At 40.4% G+C, this 17,140-nt stretch overlaps 1 protein-coding gene across 1 annotated transcript in view; it reads right to left on the reverse strand.

Moving 5' to 3' along the window:
* Positions 1-2,098: 2,098 nt before the first annotated feature.
* The window catches only part of LOC130549964 (ras GTPase-activating protein 1-like), a 54,848-nt gene continuing 39,806 nt past the window's right edge, over positions 2,099-17,140 (reverse strand). Inside the window, exon 2 of the mRNA XM_057327291.1 lies at positions 2,099-2,434. Coding sequence (XP_057183274.1) covers positions 2,278-2,434 — 157 coding nt within the window. The 3' untranslated portion in view covers positions 2,099-2,277. The remainder of the gene's footprint in view (positions 2,435-17,140) is intronic.

Here is a 17,140-nt window from a genome sequence, read left to right on the forward strand (position 1 = left end):
CTTCATCCCCGCTGCCTGCAGTGTTCTTCTGGGTTCATCTCCTCGGTGTTCGTGACAGCTATTCAGCACGTCTTTTTGCTTCAAACACATTTGTCTCTATTTTACTTCCATACATAACCGAGGGTACATTCATACAGTCACAGTTTAGGATTGACAACCGTATTTACTTACGGGCGTGAGTCTCGAAATGTCCTGTTCACACACCGGTTTAAAGTTGCAGCTTGTATACTGTCTGTTTGAACGAGAAACCGAACCAGTGTTGCCAACTCTTTTCAATGGAAAGTAGCTAAAGCCTGCCCGAAAAGTCGCTAAATGTCGCCAGATGATGTCACGCGCTAATTTGCATATAAGTGACGTCATCACGTAGTATCTGACAAGCTAAGCGCTTATGGTCTGCTTCATATCTCTACTCTCTGAGCTGTCATATACAGTATTATATTGAAACAATACACGCAAACGCACAATAAATAGGTTCTTAATGACTTGGCAGACAACAAAAACTATGTAGGCCTAATAGTGAGTGAACTTTCGTTGAACAGCTAAAATCCGTCTGTGTTCATGTTTATGTGTCCATACAGTCTTCGCGTTTTAAATCATAAATGCTCAAACAAGGTCAATAAGTGATTAGTTCTTGGAACACTGTTTGTCCATGCATATGTATCTCATTCACGCATCAGTGCGGTCTGAACTGAATGTGCTGCTTTGCCCTGCCTCTCACTGAACAGAGTGGACAGAGATAGGCGGTGCTGCGCTGGGAAGGCAAAAACTCACTTTTGCGGGGCAGTAGAAGTAAAGCAGAATGTTTTGCTAAGTCGCCAAGGCTTATTCAGAAAGTAGCTAGATTTGTCGCTGGTCGCTTTTTGAAAAATAAGTCGCTAACGGGGTCTGAAAAGTCACTAAATCTAACGACAAAGTCACCAAGTTGGCAACACTGGCAGGGTTTTTTTGTGAAATTGTACCGGTAAAAGTAGATAAACTGTCTTGATTGCATTTACATTACACTGAGATCCGATCACAATGCGTCCTCGACTACCTCTAGATCAGGACATGCTGATCGGATGACATTCCGATGACATTCCATTCAGAAGCGCGTTTACACTTGTCTTTTCTATGTGTATATGGACAACATCCAGATACAGATCGCATGTTAATGCCAAATATAAACGCACCCAAAGTCGCCAAGTTGGCAACACTGAACCGAACTCAAGCCTGTATGGTATTTGCACGCGACGCTTGTAACCATAGGGACGGACATACACATGAAAGATGGTGCATACGACAGACATTATCGCAATGGATTTAGTGCTATATAGCAAAACTAGGCGCGATTTTATTCGCAAAAATATATATATATATATATATATATATATATATACACACACACATATATATATATATATTTATTATTAGACAACTTGTTGAATGGGTCATGTAACTTTGTCGCATTTAAGTTTAGCCAAGTAACAGTTCTTCGACTAGTCACTCAAAATAATACTGGCTAACACTGCAAACACTAGCGCTCAATGGGAAAGGCCAAAGATAATATATTAACAAGATGCGCCACCGCGATTGCAATAAATTTGTAGAAATGCAATGCTAAACGCTGCCGAGTGGCATGACTTTCATTAAACGGACTTTGTTATGGTGCCGTAGATGCTCTTTCTGCATGTTCTGGGTGAGAGCAACGCGAGCGTGCTGCTTTTGTATGTAGTGTAAAAATACATTCTTGATGTGCCAAATTCCACGAATATCACTTTAGTACAACGAGCACACAATAAAGCCAGCCCGCGTCTCTCAACAGCACATTGCTTCTCGTGTTGCAGGTAGCCTTCGCTTCCCCGCCCGACCTCCACTCGCTATTAGATATAGACAAACATGGACAGAGCCAATTCAGAGTGTAATTAAGCGCACAGAAATAATTTAAACGCAAAACTGGAAAACCGCAATTCACTTACACACGTACTGAACCGTGGAAGTCGTACCGAACGGTTCAATATTATATTGAGTATTGTTGCATCCCTACTGGCTAGACATACGTTTAACTTGCAAGCTAATATAATTTACTTATTATTTATTTTGGTTGTTATGGGAAATAATACAGGGACTCTATTCTTTGCGGATGTGCACCACAAAAGCGTGCATGCACAGTAATGTTTATGTTGTTGCTTTGAAACCGCATATAAGTGTTTGCTAAACAAATAAATGTAAATATAAAAAATGAAGTAAAGTTCTGTAAAACAGCAGTCCTTTTGAAGGCTACCATTCTAGTCAGCACTGCTACCTGAAGTGATTGACCACGTTGGTCATGCTGAGGAAGGACAGCACGAAGGAGCCAGGCCGGCGGTCGCTTTCTCGAATGAGGTAGCTGCCCGGTGTCCGAGCCTGACGCAATCGCTCTTCTGCAATGGTTCTGTCCAGCTTTCCATGGTACCATCTGAAAGAAAAACACAGCTAAAAGTTAATAATGCATCAGATATCTTGTTCTTCCCAGCTTTTATTATAGTGCAACTCAAAATGCTGTGGTCATTTTTTTTTCGTGCGGACATAATTACTGTAAGTTTAGCTCATCTTTTTCGGAAGATTCAAATATTTATGAAATAGTTTTTGTATAATGCAAATTATGTTTTCTAAAAGAATCCTGCAGAGATTGCACAGGATTTAAAGGAAAAGTAAGAATGTAAGTCCTTTCACACTCAGCAAAGACAAAAAAAAAAAGACATGGCCATGCAGCTCAGGGCTCCAGACTGTGACTAAATGGTTGCATTTTGCGACCAGTTTTTGAGACAGCGCGAGCGATTTTTACAAGTACTCGCGCAAGTGTGACCTGCCAAGTAGAATTTGTTTAGTTGTTATATCTCAACAGATCTCATATCTGTTATATCTAGATCGCGAGCCCACCATGTGTGTGAGAAGGGGAGAGGGTGACTGATGATTCTCGCTGTCGTCGTGTCGATCACAGCTCAGCTCATCATTGACAAGTTTACAGACACAACGTGAGCGCATTACTACGATTCGCTGTTTGCTGTTACGGATTTTTTGAGCCCGAGGATGAATGATTTGATATTTGAGACATTTAAAAGAAACTAACCGCAGAGGAGTTTAGAATACACCATTTATCTGTTGATTACTTGAGACAGCACAGAAACATTTCGAATCTGTTCACAACAAGAATGAACATTAGGTGAATGCTCTTGTTAAGTTTATGTGAAGTTATCTTTACATTGTGTTGTGAACATGATGAAAAGTGTCCTTAATACACAATAAAATCATCATAAGAACGTTAAGACGAGCCATTAGTTTTGCTTGAACACTATAAACAATAAAATATATACTTTTCATACAAAATGACATGCACGTTTTCTGTTGGTTCAAATGAATTCAGTACTAATTTGGTCTGGTGTATTCAGAGTTTAAACAGTCTCTTTACTTAGCCCTTAAAGCTTCTCTGTGAGCTCTGCCTCTTTTTAAATGATGAGCAGAACCAAACCACTGTCACCTGCAGTTAAATGCATAGACAGGTAGTATTTTAAAACTATTTTAACACATTTACACACATTTAAATTTATGTACAAATGTAAACGCATTTAAAACCGTTCCACAGAATTCTGCAGATTTTTCCAAAATTTTAGCACAGAATTACCAAAAAAGTCTGCAGATTCCGTATGTCCCTGGTATTGAGTAATGTAATTTCCCTCTGAAATGAAAATAAAACTGCACATTGTAATTTCTGTCAGTTGAGTCTATTTACTACCAAAGTATTTGTCAGTAATACATCTAATTTGGTAAAAAATGTCAATAATTACATTGCAGGGTGATATAAGGTGTTCCCCTAAAATTTTCTGCTTGCGCTCCTAAAAATTTCAAACAAGGGCTACAGTGCTCCTAAAAAAAAGTTAGTCTGGATCTCTGCTGCTAAAGATTTTACTTGACAAGCCCATCCAGAAATATCCAAAGTGAAATATTGCTCTAAAAAGGTGCCTCGGCACAGTGTGAAATCTTAAAAAGCTTTTACCGCAAGGCCTGAGCCATTAAAACATGGAGCTCTCTAAATTAAACAGTAGCATTTATAACAACACTAGTTCATTTTTTAGAGGTGTGGCGAGGAAGGCGGGACGGGAGACGTGGGGCGGGGCCGGTGGCGTGAGTGATAATGGAAATCAGCTGTGCGTGTGCCGGTCCCGCATCGTCCACGGAGGAGATTGGGAGCATATAAGGAGGAATCGACGGGACTGCCGACGAGAGAGGACCGGGCCCGGACATATGTTAAGTTATGTTTGTGTGGCCGGCAGTCATCCGTGAGGGGCTGCCGGGCTACTTTTACTTCCGTATTATTGTTTGTTTATTTTTGATTAAAGTTTGGTGTTAAATGTTCGCCGGTTCCCACCTCCTTCCTTTCCGTTTTATTGAGCTTTATTACACTGGTGTCGAAACCCGGGAGGAAGGAGGGACATGCTGTCGAAGAGCCCTCACCGCCGAGCGGCCTCGCGGTGCTGAGGAGTTCGGGCAGCGCGGACGAGGAACATCCGCCAGCGGCTGCCCGAGGCAGTGGTGCTGGAGCGAGAGGAATCGGTGGGGACGGAGAGCTCGCGGCCGTGCTCCTGGGACGAGGTGGGATGGCGGCCATAGAGGGAGCGGAGGAGTTGCCACCGTTGGCCGTGAGCCGGAATCCTGTTGCCAACAGCCATGATGGTGAGGAACAGGAAACGGGGAACTCATTACCGGCTGCCCTCAGCCAGAAGCCATCGCCGGACGCCAGGAGACGGAGGAGGATCGGGCCGTCCACCGAACGTCCAGCACCACAACGTAGCACCGCGAGGAAGAGCCTCTCGGCTGGGCTGAGGACTGAACGACAGCGTGTCAGGGAACCGGACCGAAAACTTTTTTTTTCCCTCTCTCCCCTCTCTTGTCCCTGTCGATCCTTGTGCCCCCGTCTCCGCTTCTCGTCTCGTCCGTACATACCCCCAGGCACTGCGGACGCCGAGACTGGCTCCCCGGGGGGGTAGGTACAGTCTCAGTGGTACCCCCGGCCTGTAAGGGGCGATGGGGGTATGTGGCGAGGAAGGCGGGACGGGAGCCGTGGGGCGGGGCCGGTGGCGTGAATGATAATGGAAATCAGCTGTGCGTGCGCCAGTACCGCATCGCCCATGGAGGAGATTGGGAGCATAAAGGGAGGAATCGACGGGACTGCCGACGAGAGAGGACCGGGCCCGGACATATGTTAAGTTTTGTTTATGTTTGTGCGGCCTACTTTTACTTCCGTATTATTCTTTGTTTATTTTTGATTAAAGTTTGGTTTTAAATGTTCGCCGGTTCCCGCCTCCTTCCTTTCCGTTTTATTGAGCTTTATTACAAGAGGTTTTAGGCCTCTGTAGAGAGTCTGATTTAGGGTTTTTTATACATTTTAATTAAAACAAAAATCAAGAAATATTAACTTACTGGAGAAATATCAGTTGCTGTTGCAATATTACGAAGTGACAGCATAAACCATTTTATCTGGTTTAAAAGGCAAAGTGTTCTTCTTTCTGCTTTATTAAGTTTTGCCATTTAGAATTTTCTGAACAAGCTATCTTTTAGATCTAGACTGTTCATTCAAATAGCATTCAGTTCTGTATGCATCATTTACAAAGACAACAAAAAAGCTGTTGAAAAATTTCTGATGACCAAAAAACTGACCAAAACTGGAGTCAAATCAGCAATGAAAACTGACAACAAATGGAATCATTACTTTTGCTTCTTTTAATCAAAATCATGCTAAAATAAGCTTAAAATATTTTCAAGGCTGGTTCAAGTAGCCCTTGGTATAAAATCTGTAAAGATGCCTGTTCACAGAGAATTACAGAAGAGAAGTCAGCTATGTGTGCATGATGGGAGGAAGTGAGAGCAGTTGAATGTAGGATGTGTGAGATTAAACTATGACACAGAAACACTATGAGATATTTTAAGAATCTTGCTTTGCCCTGTTGCCCATTATAAAATGACACACTACCGCAGATGGAGTGTCCAATGACATCATATGGTCATGCGCCTCTTTCACACTCACTGTAGATGCTTTTTATAGTAACTTTTTCATGCAATACAGTAGAGTGTCCGAGTTAGATTTGCCTTGCCTTTCCTTCTTTCTGGAAGAAAAAGATAAAAAATAAATGTGAGCTACTCTTGAGAACTTTAAAGCATTGCCACCTGTAAAAAAAAAGTAAAACATGATGGCCATCAGGGCTGTACATATATGTCACACAAATGGTGTGTGAAAAAATTGGTCTGTGCTTAGAATACATTTAATAGTGTAGCACGTGTACGTAGGGCTGGGCGATATGGCCTAAAAAAAAAAAACAGATTTTTTCACAAAAAAATCTGATTTACTATTTAAATAGATTTTTCTGTTTGAGGTGCTGCAGTAAATTGGTCGTACTGCTACCTTTGCTAGCAACAGACTTCAAACACACTTTGCAGCGGGATGTTGTATGTTCTGCGTCTGATGCCGCAAAACCGAAACCAATTCCAAATACCAATGTTCCAAAACATACTTTAAAACAATAAATTATTCCTTTAGTTTTTTGCAACAGAATCAAATCTAACTTTTTACCAATTACCTATATAATGTGAAGTTCTACATTTACTTTAAAATTATTATATGCATAACAGTAGTCAAGTTGTAAACCAAGCAGTGCTTTAAAAATCATATATGGTACAAAATCATTTTAATGAAAACAACAGGCTTTGTGGCAGTGGGTCTGTACATGTAAACGGGCTTAAAATGCGCTTCAGGACATGGGCTAGAGAAAACTACATCATCAGATTATTCCGCTGATCTATATGAGTCTGTTGCGTTCACATGTTTTGAGCTCAGTTTTACAACACACGCACGTCAATAGACAGGGCTTGTTTTTTTATAACGTGCAAGGTAAAATTTCGCAGGGTCGCATTGGTGCGAGTGCGTAAAATGAATTTTAGAATAAAGATTTATTTTGACTTAATGTGATTTATGAGTAGTAAATAGCTGCGTTTACATGGACCATTGTAATCTGATTAAACGTCCAATCCGAATGAAAATGTTCCATATAAACACGTCAATGAGATTAAAAATGGCCAAGCCGATTTAAATTTTAGTCGGATTGTAAGGGGTGGTTTATACCGTTTATACGCGTACGATACAGTTTGGCAAGTGCATTAGACAGCCGCTTGTTTCTGTGAAGTGCGTTTGTAGTTGTGCTTGTTCATGTGTGAAGTTACAAAACCAGCCTTAAGGGTAAATTTTTCAAAATTTAGATGTTTACATAATCTGAAAGCTAAATAAATAAACTTTCTATTGATATATGGTTTTTTTTAGGACAATATTTACCTGATATATAATTATTAAAAAATCTGGAATCTGAGGAAAACATTGATTAACAACTTTAAAGGTGATTTTCTCAGAGGCGCTGTAGCAGACCGTTGCTAAAATGAAACGCTCGTTTTAAAGCTCTCTTTTGGTTTACCTCTGTAATGACATTGTGGAGACAAAAAAGAGCATGTTATATGCTCGTGGTCTAATGGTTAGAGAGTCAGACTCGTGACCAGAAGGTTGTGGGTTCAATCCCCAGGGCCGGCGGGTAACGACTGAGGTGCCCTTGAGCAAGGGGTGCCCACTGCAGCGCTCCCCGAGCGCTGCAGTGATAGCTGCCCACTGCTCCGGATGTAGGTGTGTTCACCAGAGATGGGAAGTAACGAAGTACAAATACTTCGTTACTGTACTTAAGTAGATTTTTCTGGTATCTGTACTTTACTCCACTATTTATTTTTCTGACGACTTTTTACTTTCACTTCTTACATTTTTACGCAAATACCTGTACTTTCTACTTCTTACATTTTCAAACCAGGCTCGTTACTTTAATCTGTATTTGATGCACAATCAATATTATTTCTTGTCATTGCGTGACTTTTTCAACCTAATGATAGGTCTGCCTAAAAGCCGAAGCGCTGTGTGAGGTGGCCACTAGCCAATCAAATGTAAGAAGGCGGGAGTTACTGTTTACAGAGCAAAGCGGTGACCAATCAAATCAAAGAAGACAGAGTAACTGTTCTCAGATCTCGAGCGTGATATTCTGCATCATGTGGTGACTCGTGAATGGTAGGGTTTTTTAGCGCGAAAGGACCAGATTTTAAATATGTCATTTAGCTATTTAGCTATTCGCATGTTCTACAAACATATACTTCACGAAAGATGTACTGTAGTTCTTTCAGAAGTTAAGGCAGCTCGTTAAGGTAAGCGCATTATTGTTGCTGTTGTTCATTAGTATGTATGAATTGCATGTTTTTTGCTATCGTGGTGTGTGCGTTAAGTTCATGAACGAGTGAAAAATACCTGCTCATTGCGTTGCTTTCGATGAACTAATTATAGTGGGCACTTTTCCCAAAAATGCGCTAATTTCATGATTGCCATTTGAAGTGGTTTCTGGACATATCCTATTAGTCTTATTTTCTAATTTTCTTAATGCATTTGCCTTGTTTGATTGTTTGATCTATTTTCCTGATTTTTATTATATTTTTTCATCTTGTCATGATTAAAATTATAAGGAAATAAAAAACGATCCTTATCAACGTTGATTGACATTGCAATAAAATACTATCACATTATTTTGGAAGTTAAAATTTTGGGCTGGTTTTTGTTGGAGTGAGTAGGTTTTAGTGAGCCTTTGGGCTGGAAATCATCCACCTAATCTAGCAACACTGACATCAGTTTTAATGTTGAACAGTGTAACGTACAATGTAAGAGGCTAAACATTTAATATTTTAAAGCGAGGCATAATTTCAAGAAATGTGTTTAACCAATCGAGAAAAACAGTAATGGTTACCAAGTAATTGACTTGCCTAATTAATTATCTCTTTATTTCTCAGTTTTCTCTTTTTGACAAGATCTCCCAAGTGTCTACAACCTTTGTATAATGATATGTCCATGAATGGTCTGTGCTTAAAATTTAAAGGGACAGTTAATCTAAAATTGAAAGCAGTGAAATTCTGTTATAAAATGTTTTGACAATCACAGTACCAAACAGTCATTTCCTGCTATTACGATCCAGACATACACTGCGTTCCAAATTATTATGCAAATTGGATTTAAGTGTCGTAAACATTTAATTTTATATTGTTCAATTAAACTTATGGATGGTATTGTGTCTCAGTGCTCTTTGGATCACTGAAATCAATCTCAGACACCTGTGATAAGTAGTTTGCCAGGTGAGCCCAATTAAAGGAAAACTACTTAAGAAGGACGTTCCACATTATTAAGCAGGCCACAGGTTTCAAGCAATATGGGAAAGAAAAAGGATCTGTCTGCTGCCGAAAAGCGTCAAATAGTGCAATGTCTTGGACAAGGTATGAAAACATTAGATATTTCACGAAAACTTAAGCGAGATCATCGTACTGTGAGAGATTTGTGGCTGATTCAGAGCACAGAAGGGTTCGTGCAGATAAAGGCAGAATGAGGAAGGTTTCTTCCAGACAAATTCATCGGATTAAGAGAGCAGCTGCAAAAATGCCATTGCAAAGCAGCAAACGGGTATTTGAAGCTGCTGGTGCCTCGGGAGTCCCGAAAACCTCAAGGTGTAGGATCCTCCAGATGCTTGCAGTTGTGCATAAACCTACTATTCGGCCACCCCTAACCAATGCTCACAAGCAGAAACGGTTGCAGTGGGCCCACACATACATGAAGACTAATTTTCAAACAGTCTTGTTTACTGATGAGTGCCGTGCAACCCTGGATGGTCCAGATGGATGGAGTAGTGGATGGTTGGTGGATGGCCACCATGTCCCAACAAGGCTGCGACGTCAGCAAGGAGGTGGCGGAGTCATGTTTTGGGCTGGAATCATGGGGAGACAGCTGGTGGGCCCCTTTAGGGTCCCTGAAGGTGTGAAAATGAACTCTGCAAGGTATGTAGAGTTTCTGACTGAGCACTTTCTTCCATGGTACAAAAAGAAGAACCATGCCTTCCGTAGCAAAATCATCTTCATGCATGACAATGCACCATCTCATGCTGCAAAGAATACCTCTGTGTCATTGGCTGCTATGGGCATAAAAGGAGAGAAACTCATGGTGTGGCCACCATCCTCCCCTGACCTCAACCCTATTGAGAACCTTTGGAGCATCCTCAAGCGAAAGATCTATGATGGTGGGAGGCAGTTAGCATCAAAACAGCAGCTCTGGGAGGCTATTCTGACATCCTGCAAAGAAATTCAATCAGAAACTATCCAAAAACTCACAAGTTCAATGGATGCAAGAATTGTGAAGGTGATATCAAAGAAGGGGTCCTATGTTAACATGTAACTTGCCCTGTTAGGATGTTTTTGATTGAAATAGCTTTTGATTTCAGTAAATATGACCTCCTAATGCTGCAAATTCAACAAATGACCATTTTCAGTTTTTTACAACCTATGAAATGTTTTCAAACTCTGTTGTGCATAATAATTTGGAACAGTGCATTTTGAGTTTTTCATTTTTTAAATAAATACTGTTGTCAGTGGGAGGTTTGTTCAATAAAATTCCAAATGTACCCTAACTGTTGATTACTTGAAAATTATACTGACTGTCATTTGCATCGACAAATTAGGAAAACCAGAGAAAGATATCATTTGCATAATAATTTGGAACCCAGTGTAGGCTAGTAGTCTAAGAAACTGCCACGGACCAAGGCGGAAGGCAACACAAAGAATAGCTAAAATTATGGTTGAGAACTTGAGACAAAGGGATAGGGCTGAACGATTAATCGAAATCGAATCGCGATGTGAGACGTTGCGATTTGCTAATCGCAAGAGGCTGCGATGTGGAAGCGATGTGAAAAATAGGAAACGCGTCTGTTCCAAGCCCGCTTTGAGTGGCATTCTTGCTAACCAACTGAGTGAGCGAACCTCCGTTATGCCTAATCAGCACTGCCCCAGCCAACTGCGTAAATGTCCGTCATTAAAAAAACAAACATACAGAAGGCAGGAGAGAGACCGTGTGTGTTATTATGGCATCTGCAGAGTCAGATCGATCATATTAGGCAAATAAATACTAAAGAACCGTCCAATTCAGAAGACCGCACACACAGCCTGTGTCATACTCGCGCGACTCTTCCCCGCGTTGTGCGTCTCGCGGACGAGCCGTTTAAACTTGACGCGCACACACAGCCTGTCATACTCGCGCGTCTCTGCACCGCGTTGCGCGTCTCGCGGACGAGCCGTTTAAACTTGACGCGCACACACAGCCGGTCATACTCGCGCCTCTGCCCCGCGTTGCGCGTCTCGCGGACGAGCCGTTTAAACTTGACGCGCATACACACCCCATAATACACAGCCTGTTTCGTAATGACGTTTATAGTAGCCGAGTCCGGCTCGGGCATCTGGCAATATGGACGAGGCTTGACGCACGCGCGCACCCTGTGTAAACTCACGCCTAGCTCCGCGTTTCGAACAAATGTAAATTCTATCTAACTGTTTTGCTAATTTCACTTGGATGAAATTAAACATTCAGCACATTTTTTACTTGTTTTAAAAAATCCCACATACTTAAACAATAATAAATCAGCCTATGTAAACTATGAACTATTTTAATAATTCACTAACACAATAGAAAATGTTATGGATTTAAGGGTTACAATGGGAGTTGCATTTGTTTTAATGGAAACTATAATAGTGTACACTGGTATTTGGATTCTATTGGTGTGAAGTAATCTGGAAGTTGGGAACCAATTGAACAACAGTAAACCCTATTTGAATAATGCCCAAAGCACACTACAAAAATTAATTTTGTAATGGTTTTAATGGAAACAATTAAATGTTTTTTTTTGTTTGTTTTCTTTCAGGGTAACTATACCCATATTGTGCTCCACACAACAATATTGAATTTAAGCTTGAATTAGAAAAGTTAAAATCGCAAATCAAATCGCAATCGCAATGTCTGTCAAAAATATCGCAATTAGATATTTTCCCCAAATCGCACAGCCCTACAAAGGGAATTCTGTCACAATTATTATCAATACGCTTGTCCTTTACACTCTTATCTTACATCATAATTGTATTATACATTTGTGTTTTTTTCCACTAGGTAGTGGCAAATAGATTTATTCCATCAGTCTTTTTTATGCTTGTGTAGTTGTGAGGTACGAGCGTGACTCTAAAACAGGTAGTAGTATTGGCTACTTTTTACTTAAGTACATTTTAGAGCCCATACTTTATACTTTTACTTGAGTAAACAAGTTTAGTCAGTACTTCAACTTTTACTTGAGTACTTTTAAACATGAGTATCTGTACTTCTACTTAAGTAAAGGATTGTGTGTACTTTTGCCATCTCTGGTGTTCACGACTTGCTGTGCGTGTGTTCACTACTCTCTGGATAGGTTAAAAGCAGAGGTCACATTTCGGGTATGGGTCACCATATCTGACTAATAGGTCACTTTCACTTCACTTTCAAATATACAAACATTTACGTTCGCCGCATGCAAATCTGGCAGCTATCTTGCTGTTGGGAAACATACCAAGAAAAACTTGCCTTATATCTTCACACGACTTGTAAGAGTAGTGAGAATTAGCCACCTTTGGTGCCCACAATACCTCTGCAGTTAGGGCTTCGTTTCTTGACACAGCATCCGAAATGGTCCCTTGTTTAATGGAGGACTTAAGTGAAGCGCCGCAGCTGGCTGTGGGTGTCACGGCCAGAGGTGGGTAGAGTAGCCAGAATCTTTACTCAAGTAAAAGTACAAGTAACTAGAGAAATTGTTACTCAAGTAAAAGTAAAAGTCACCATTTTAAAATTTACTTGAGTAAAAGTAAAAAAGTATGCAATGAAAAAACTACTCAAGTAGCTAGTTACTTAGTATCTGATTATATAGGCCTACTACATAAAATTAATATTAATGCCAATATTTTAATATTACATTTTAATCAATATTTTTAATTATCATAAGCAGATATCTTTGCAATATACTAGAGACTAAAGAATAGACAAACACAGAAGAGACAAGCATTTCTGTAAATTTCATTTAGTCCTGATGTCAATGTAGTTTACACAACTTATTTAGAATAATAGACCATGTCAAACTAAAGCATTAACTAAACTCAGAGCATTTCCTAAGATGATCTAGAACATCTGCAGTGCTCTCTTAAATGAAATACACATTTTTGAACAAAGCTCATGTTTTCTCGTGTTGTGTCACGTGTGTGTTGTGAAACGCTCTTACTTGTAAACAAACAGTAAACAGTGAACCACACGCCCATCAACAAGTTTTCTTCCGTCTGTGCTTCAAATGTATATTTCTGCAAGCCCACGTCTCTGTGTCTGACAGGTAACGCGCATGTTGCTGTGTCTGACGAACAGGTCGCGGGTGCGTGCATATGGCGGGTATTTATCATTGCTGGCAAACAATATGACACATTTGCAGTTTTGATTGTATAGATATAGATTAATATCCACTTCATCCAACGCTCTTTGTGTTCTGCGTGTTCTTAAATTTCGTGCTACGAGGAGTGAGTAATCCTGCTTCAGATGATTCAGATCGTGCTGCGAACTGAACAAATCATTTGAACTGATTCATTAGCCTATTCAAATGGTTTTGCCCATTGTTCAATTAATGCTTTCAAAAGAATCGACTCAAAAGAATCGATCACTCGGGAATGCCCGTAAAAAGAGACGACAACATTGAAATAAACAACGCATTTTAAAAAGCATATTTTAAAATGAAGGAACGAAGGAACGTCATGCAATGTAAGTTATGTAACGAAGTAAAAGTACAGATTTTCTATTAGAAATTTACTCAAGTAAGAGTAAAAGTACACACATTTAATTTTACTTAAAAAGTACATATTTTCCAAAATGTTATTCAAGTAAATGTAACGAAGTAAATGTAGCACGTTACTACCCACCTCTGTGCGTCAGCTGCGCGTCGTCTCGCGTATCTCACGGCGGAGCTCGGGAAGCATAAAAGGAGGAGAAGGACGAGAGAGAACCAGGCCTGGATTTTATGTTATGTTTTGTTGTGTTGTGTTTGTGTGGCCGGCAGTCGACTGTGAGGGAGCTGTCAGCACTTTACTTTCGTTTTGTTGTTTGTTTATTTTATTAAAAGTTTGGTTTAACGTTCGCCGGTTCCCGCCTCCTTCCTTCCTTACTTTGAACATCGTTACAGGGAGCCATTAGCGAAACAATCCCTTTTGCGTCACGCAACTTCACATAATTACCCATCATACACTGTGATAGTCTGGTTCGTTGGTCCGTTGGGTCGGATGGCTTTCACACGTCTACCGAACCGCTCCAGAGTTCGTTTGCAATCGGGTCGAGACCACCTTGTTCAGGCGGTCTCGGAGCGTTTGTTTTGGGGCAGATCCTAGCGCGATTGCCGTGTTCACATATGCCTAGACGAATCGAACCAAGAAAGAAAACGCACCAGGTTCCGAAACAAACCCTTATGTGTGAAATCGCCCTTAGTTCTCAATATGCGTCCATGTCTGTACTTGTGTCCTTGTGGACTTGTGAATCGTCATCAGAAGCAGTACTGTTCCAAATCAAAGTTCACATCTAGCCAAGTACAGTTCAAATCCCCGGATGTGTTCTTGCTCCGCAACTTTTATCGAGGTTGCATAGGGAGGTGACTTGTGCGGACTTGATACGGGCCATAACACAAAATTCAGTTCACTCCAACTGACGTTCCGTAATGGCGGAAGAGAGAAAGCACAACTGTAAGTAATACATTTGGAAATATACTGTCACGAAATGTAGTTTTTGAGGCAAGAATATAGTTGTTTAGACTTCAAATCTGGCATTGAATTATAAGGTTAGCCACTATTTGAAAATTTCTTCAGACGATTTCGGAGGTGGGAGATCTCGGGTAGTCAGCGTTTATGTACCTGCCGAGGCCAGCCCTACCTCGGCAAGTGCTCCTGAAATATACTGCCAATAGCGTTGCTGTAGTGGTTCCATTTTGATTGATTAATTGATTCTTTTATTTATTTCACTTTCCTTTTTTTCTGCGTCTAATTTTTCCTCGTAACGTCCAACACTTTCCCACCGCCGTCTTTCCCGCTTTTTTTATTTTAATTGAAAACGAGAAGAGTCTGTTGTTTGATATTCAATTTTATTTCAAATGAAATTAATATAATCAGAGTAGGCAAATATTGCCTGAAGCACATATTAATGTTTAATAGTTTTAAAATACAAAAGAGGCAGCTATATATATCGTATTACACACGTTTTGCTAATTACATTTAATATGTACATTAAAAATAAAAAAACGAAAAAAATATACAATGACGCTGATTGAAGCATGAGGTGCTGAGCTGCGCTATCAAGTATGCTGCTGTTCCATTTGTAAAATAACTGGACTTGCCTCTTTGCGTCTTTGGGAGTTCATTCTTCCGAGTCGAACTTGCCAAGTCCGATCTTGGAAGGACGCAAGTCGGACTCTGCGAACTTGGTATTGAGAAACGGCCTTAATCTCAGACGAAAGTGAGGTCAGCCGATGCTTGTTGAGAGACCTGTTCTCTTAAGTGTTCTCAACCCATCTTATCTCTTTATGGTTTTCGCCATCTCAAAAACACCTCTAAAGACATTGAGTCACCACTTATTACCGTCAAAGAGTAATGAAACAGCAGAGTTTAAAATTATCTGTGCCCCTTGACCACTCTGCCAGCTGTCATCTGGAAGTCCATCTCCATCAAACACAAGGACCAAATAGCAAACTGATTTTCATTTATAATGAGGTTCACGTTATATAAATTATTTTTGGATATCCTAATGAAATTTTACGCCAATAATAGTTATTTGGTGGGAAATAGGGCTAGTTTCTAGTTAAAACTGTCTTGATAGCATTTTGACAATATAAATCCTGAAATTCATGCATTTTCTCTGCAATTGCTGATAAGGATGACTTCCTACTCGTAAGAAGCTTTAACTAAACAGACACTTCAGCAAAATAGATTTAGCTTTTTTAGCCAATGCTTTAATAAATCATTTATATTCTTAATAATATATGAAAAATGCCACAAAAACATTAATAAAAAAAGAATAATTTCCAGAAATAAATCAACCCTAGGCAAAATCAGAGACACTTAATACATCAATGATAAAGCAGTCAAGTGAAATCATGTTTAATATATCGCCCAACCCTGGTAAAAAAACTGTGCACATCAATGTAAATAAAAAACATAATTTGGGAAAAGAACAGAAAACCACAGAGTGCACAGAGATCGCAAAACAGAAATAATGAAATTAACTCAATCAGACAGTCTGAACACCGTGCTCCAGCCATGTCCCACTTACGCTGAATTCACCCTTTGCTGCATTCTGGGCTATCCGGCTCCCTCTTCCTCACTCATTCACAAAGTATTCCACTGCTGCCAAGTCAGTTTCCTCTGCATCACAAGGTATAAATTACAAACCTCAGATATGGTCACTGCCATGCCTGCTGTTCCACTGCGCTCGACACACGGCTCGAGGTCAGCGAACAAAAACTCCGTCTGTATGCGAACATGGGAGGGGGCTCCACCTCACATATGTTCGGCACAGTCTTAGCTGACGCACAAAAGTGACAATCCCCACAACATCAGAATAGTGGGTTTACTAAGGAAAGCTGGACAGTTGAATCCAATCCCTGTAATATTTCTGATTCCTTGAACATGCCTCGTCTTTGCTGCCTGCTTGATGTCTTTCCTCTGTAAAGGTAGTCACTAAAATGATGCAAAGTATGAGTATGAAATGGCTCAGCAAGGAGAGCAGGCAGGGTGAGGAGGGAGGAGACCAATGAGACATCAAGACTGGTTGGAGGAGAGCAAACGCTGAACAACCCTTAAAGCGGCAGTCTGCAAGTTTTTTGGAGTAAAAATGAGCTAAAACCAATTATTGAGCAAGTACATGAAAGAACGGTGTTTAAAACTGTGTCACTACCCTTGCTGGATTCACCACGGAAAGCTTGTAATAATGGTTTGTAATTTGCCCTGTCAGGTCGACTTTTCCGGAGATCCTTATGGTGTCTTTCGTCTGTGCGTCATTGCGTCACATTCGTACACAGAACGAAGTGGATCCGGCTGCAAGCCAGTGCGTGTATGCTGCGAGTGACAGGCGATTTGTAGCGTGTACTCACAACTGTTGGATAGGATTTCATACAACGTTTAGTATTATTTATGGCTGCGTTTAGTACTT

Source organism: Triplophysa rosa, unplaced genomic scaffold, assembly GCF_024868665.1.
Source record: "Triplophysa rosa unplaced genomic scaffold, Trosa_1v2 scaffold1_ERROPOS8542417, whole genome shotgun sequence".
Taxonomy (NCBI): domain Eukaryota; kingdom Metazoa; phylum Chordata; class Actinopteri; order Cypriniformes; family Nemacheilidae; genus Triplophysa; species Triplophysa rosa.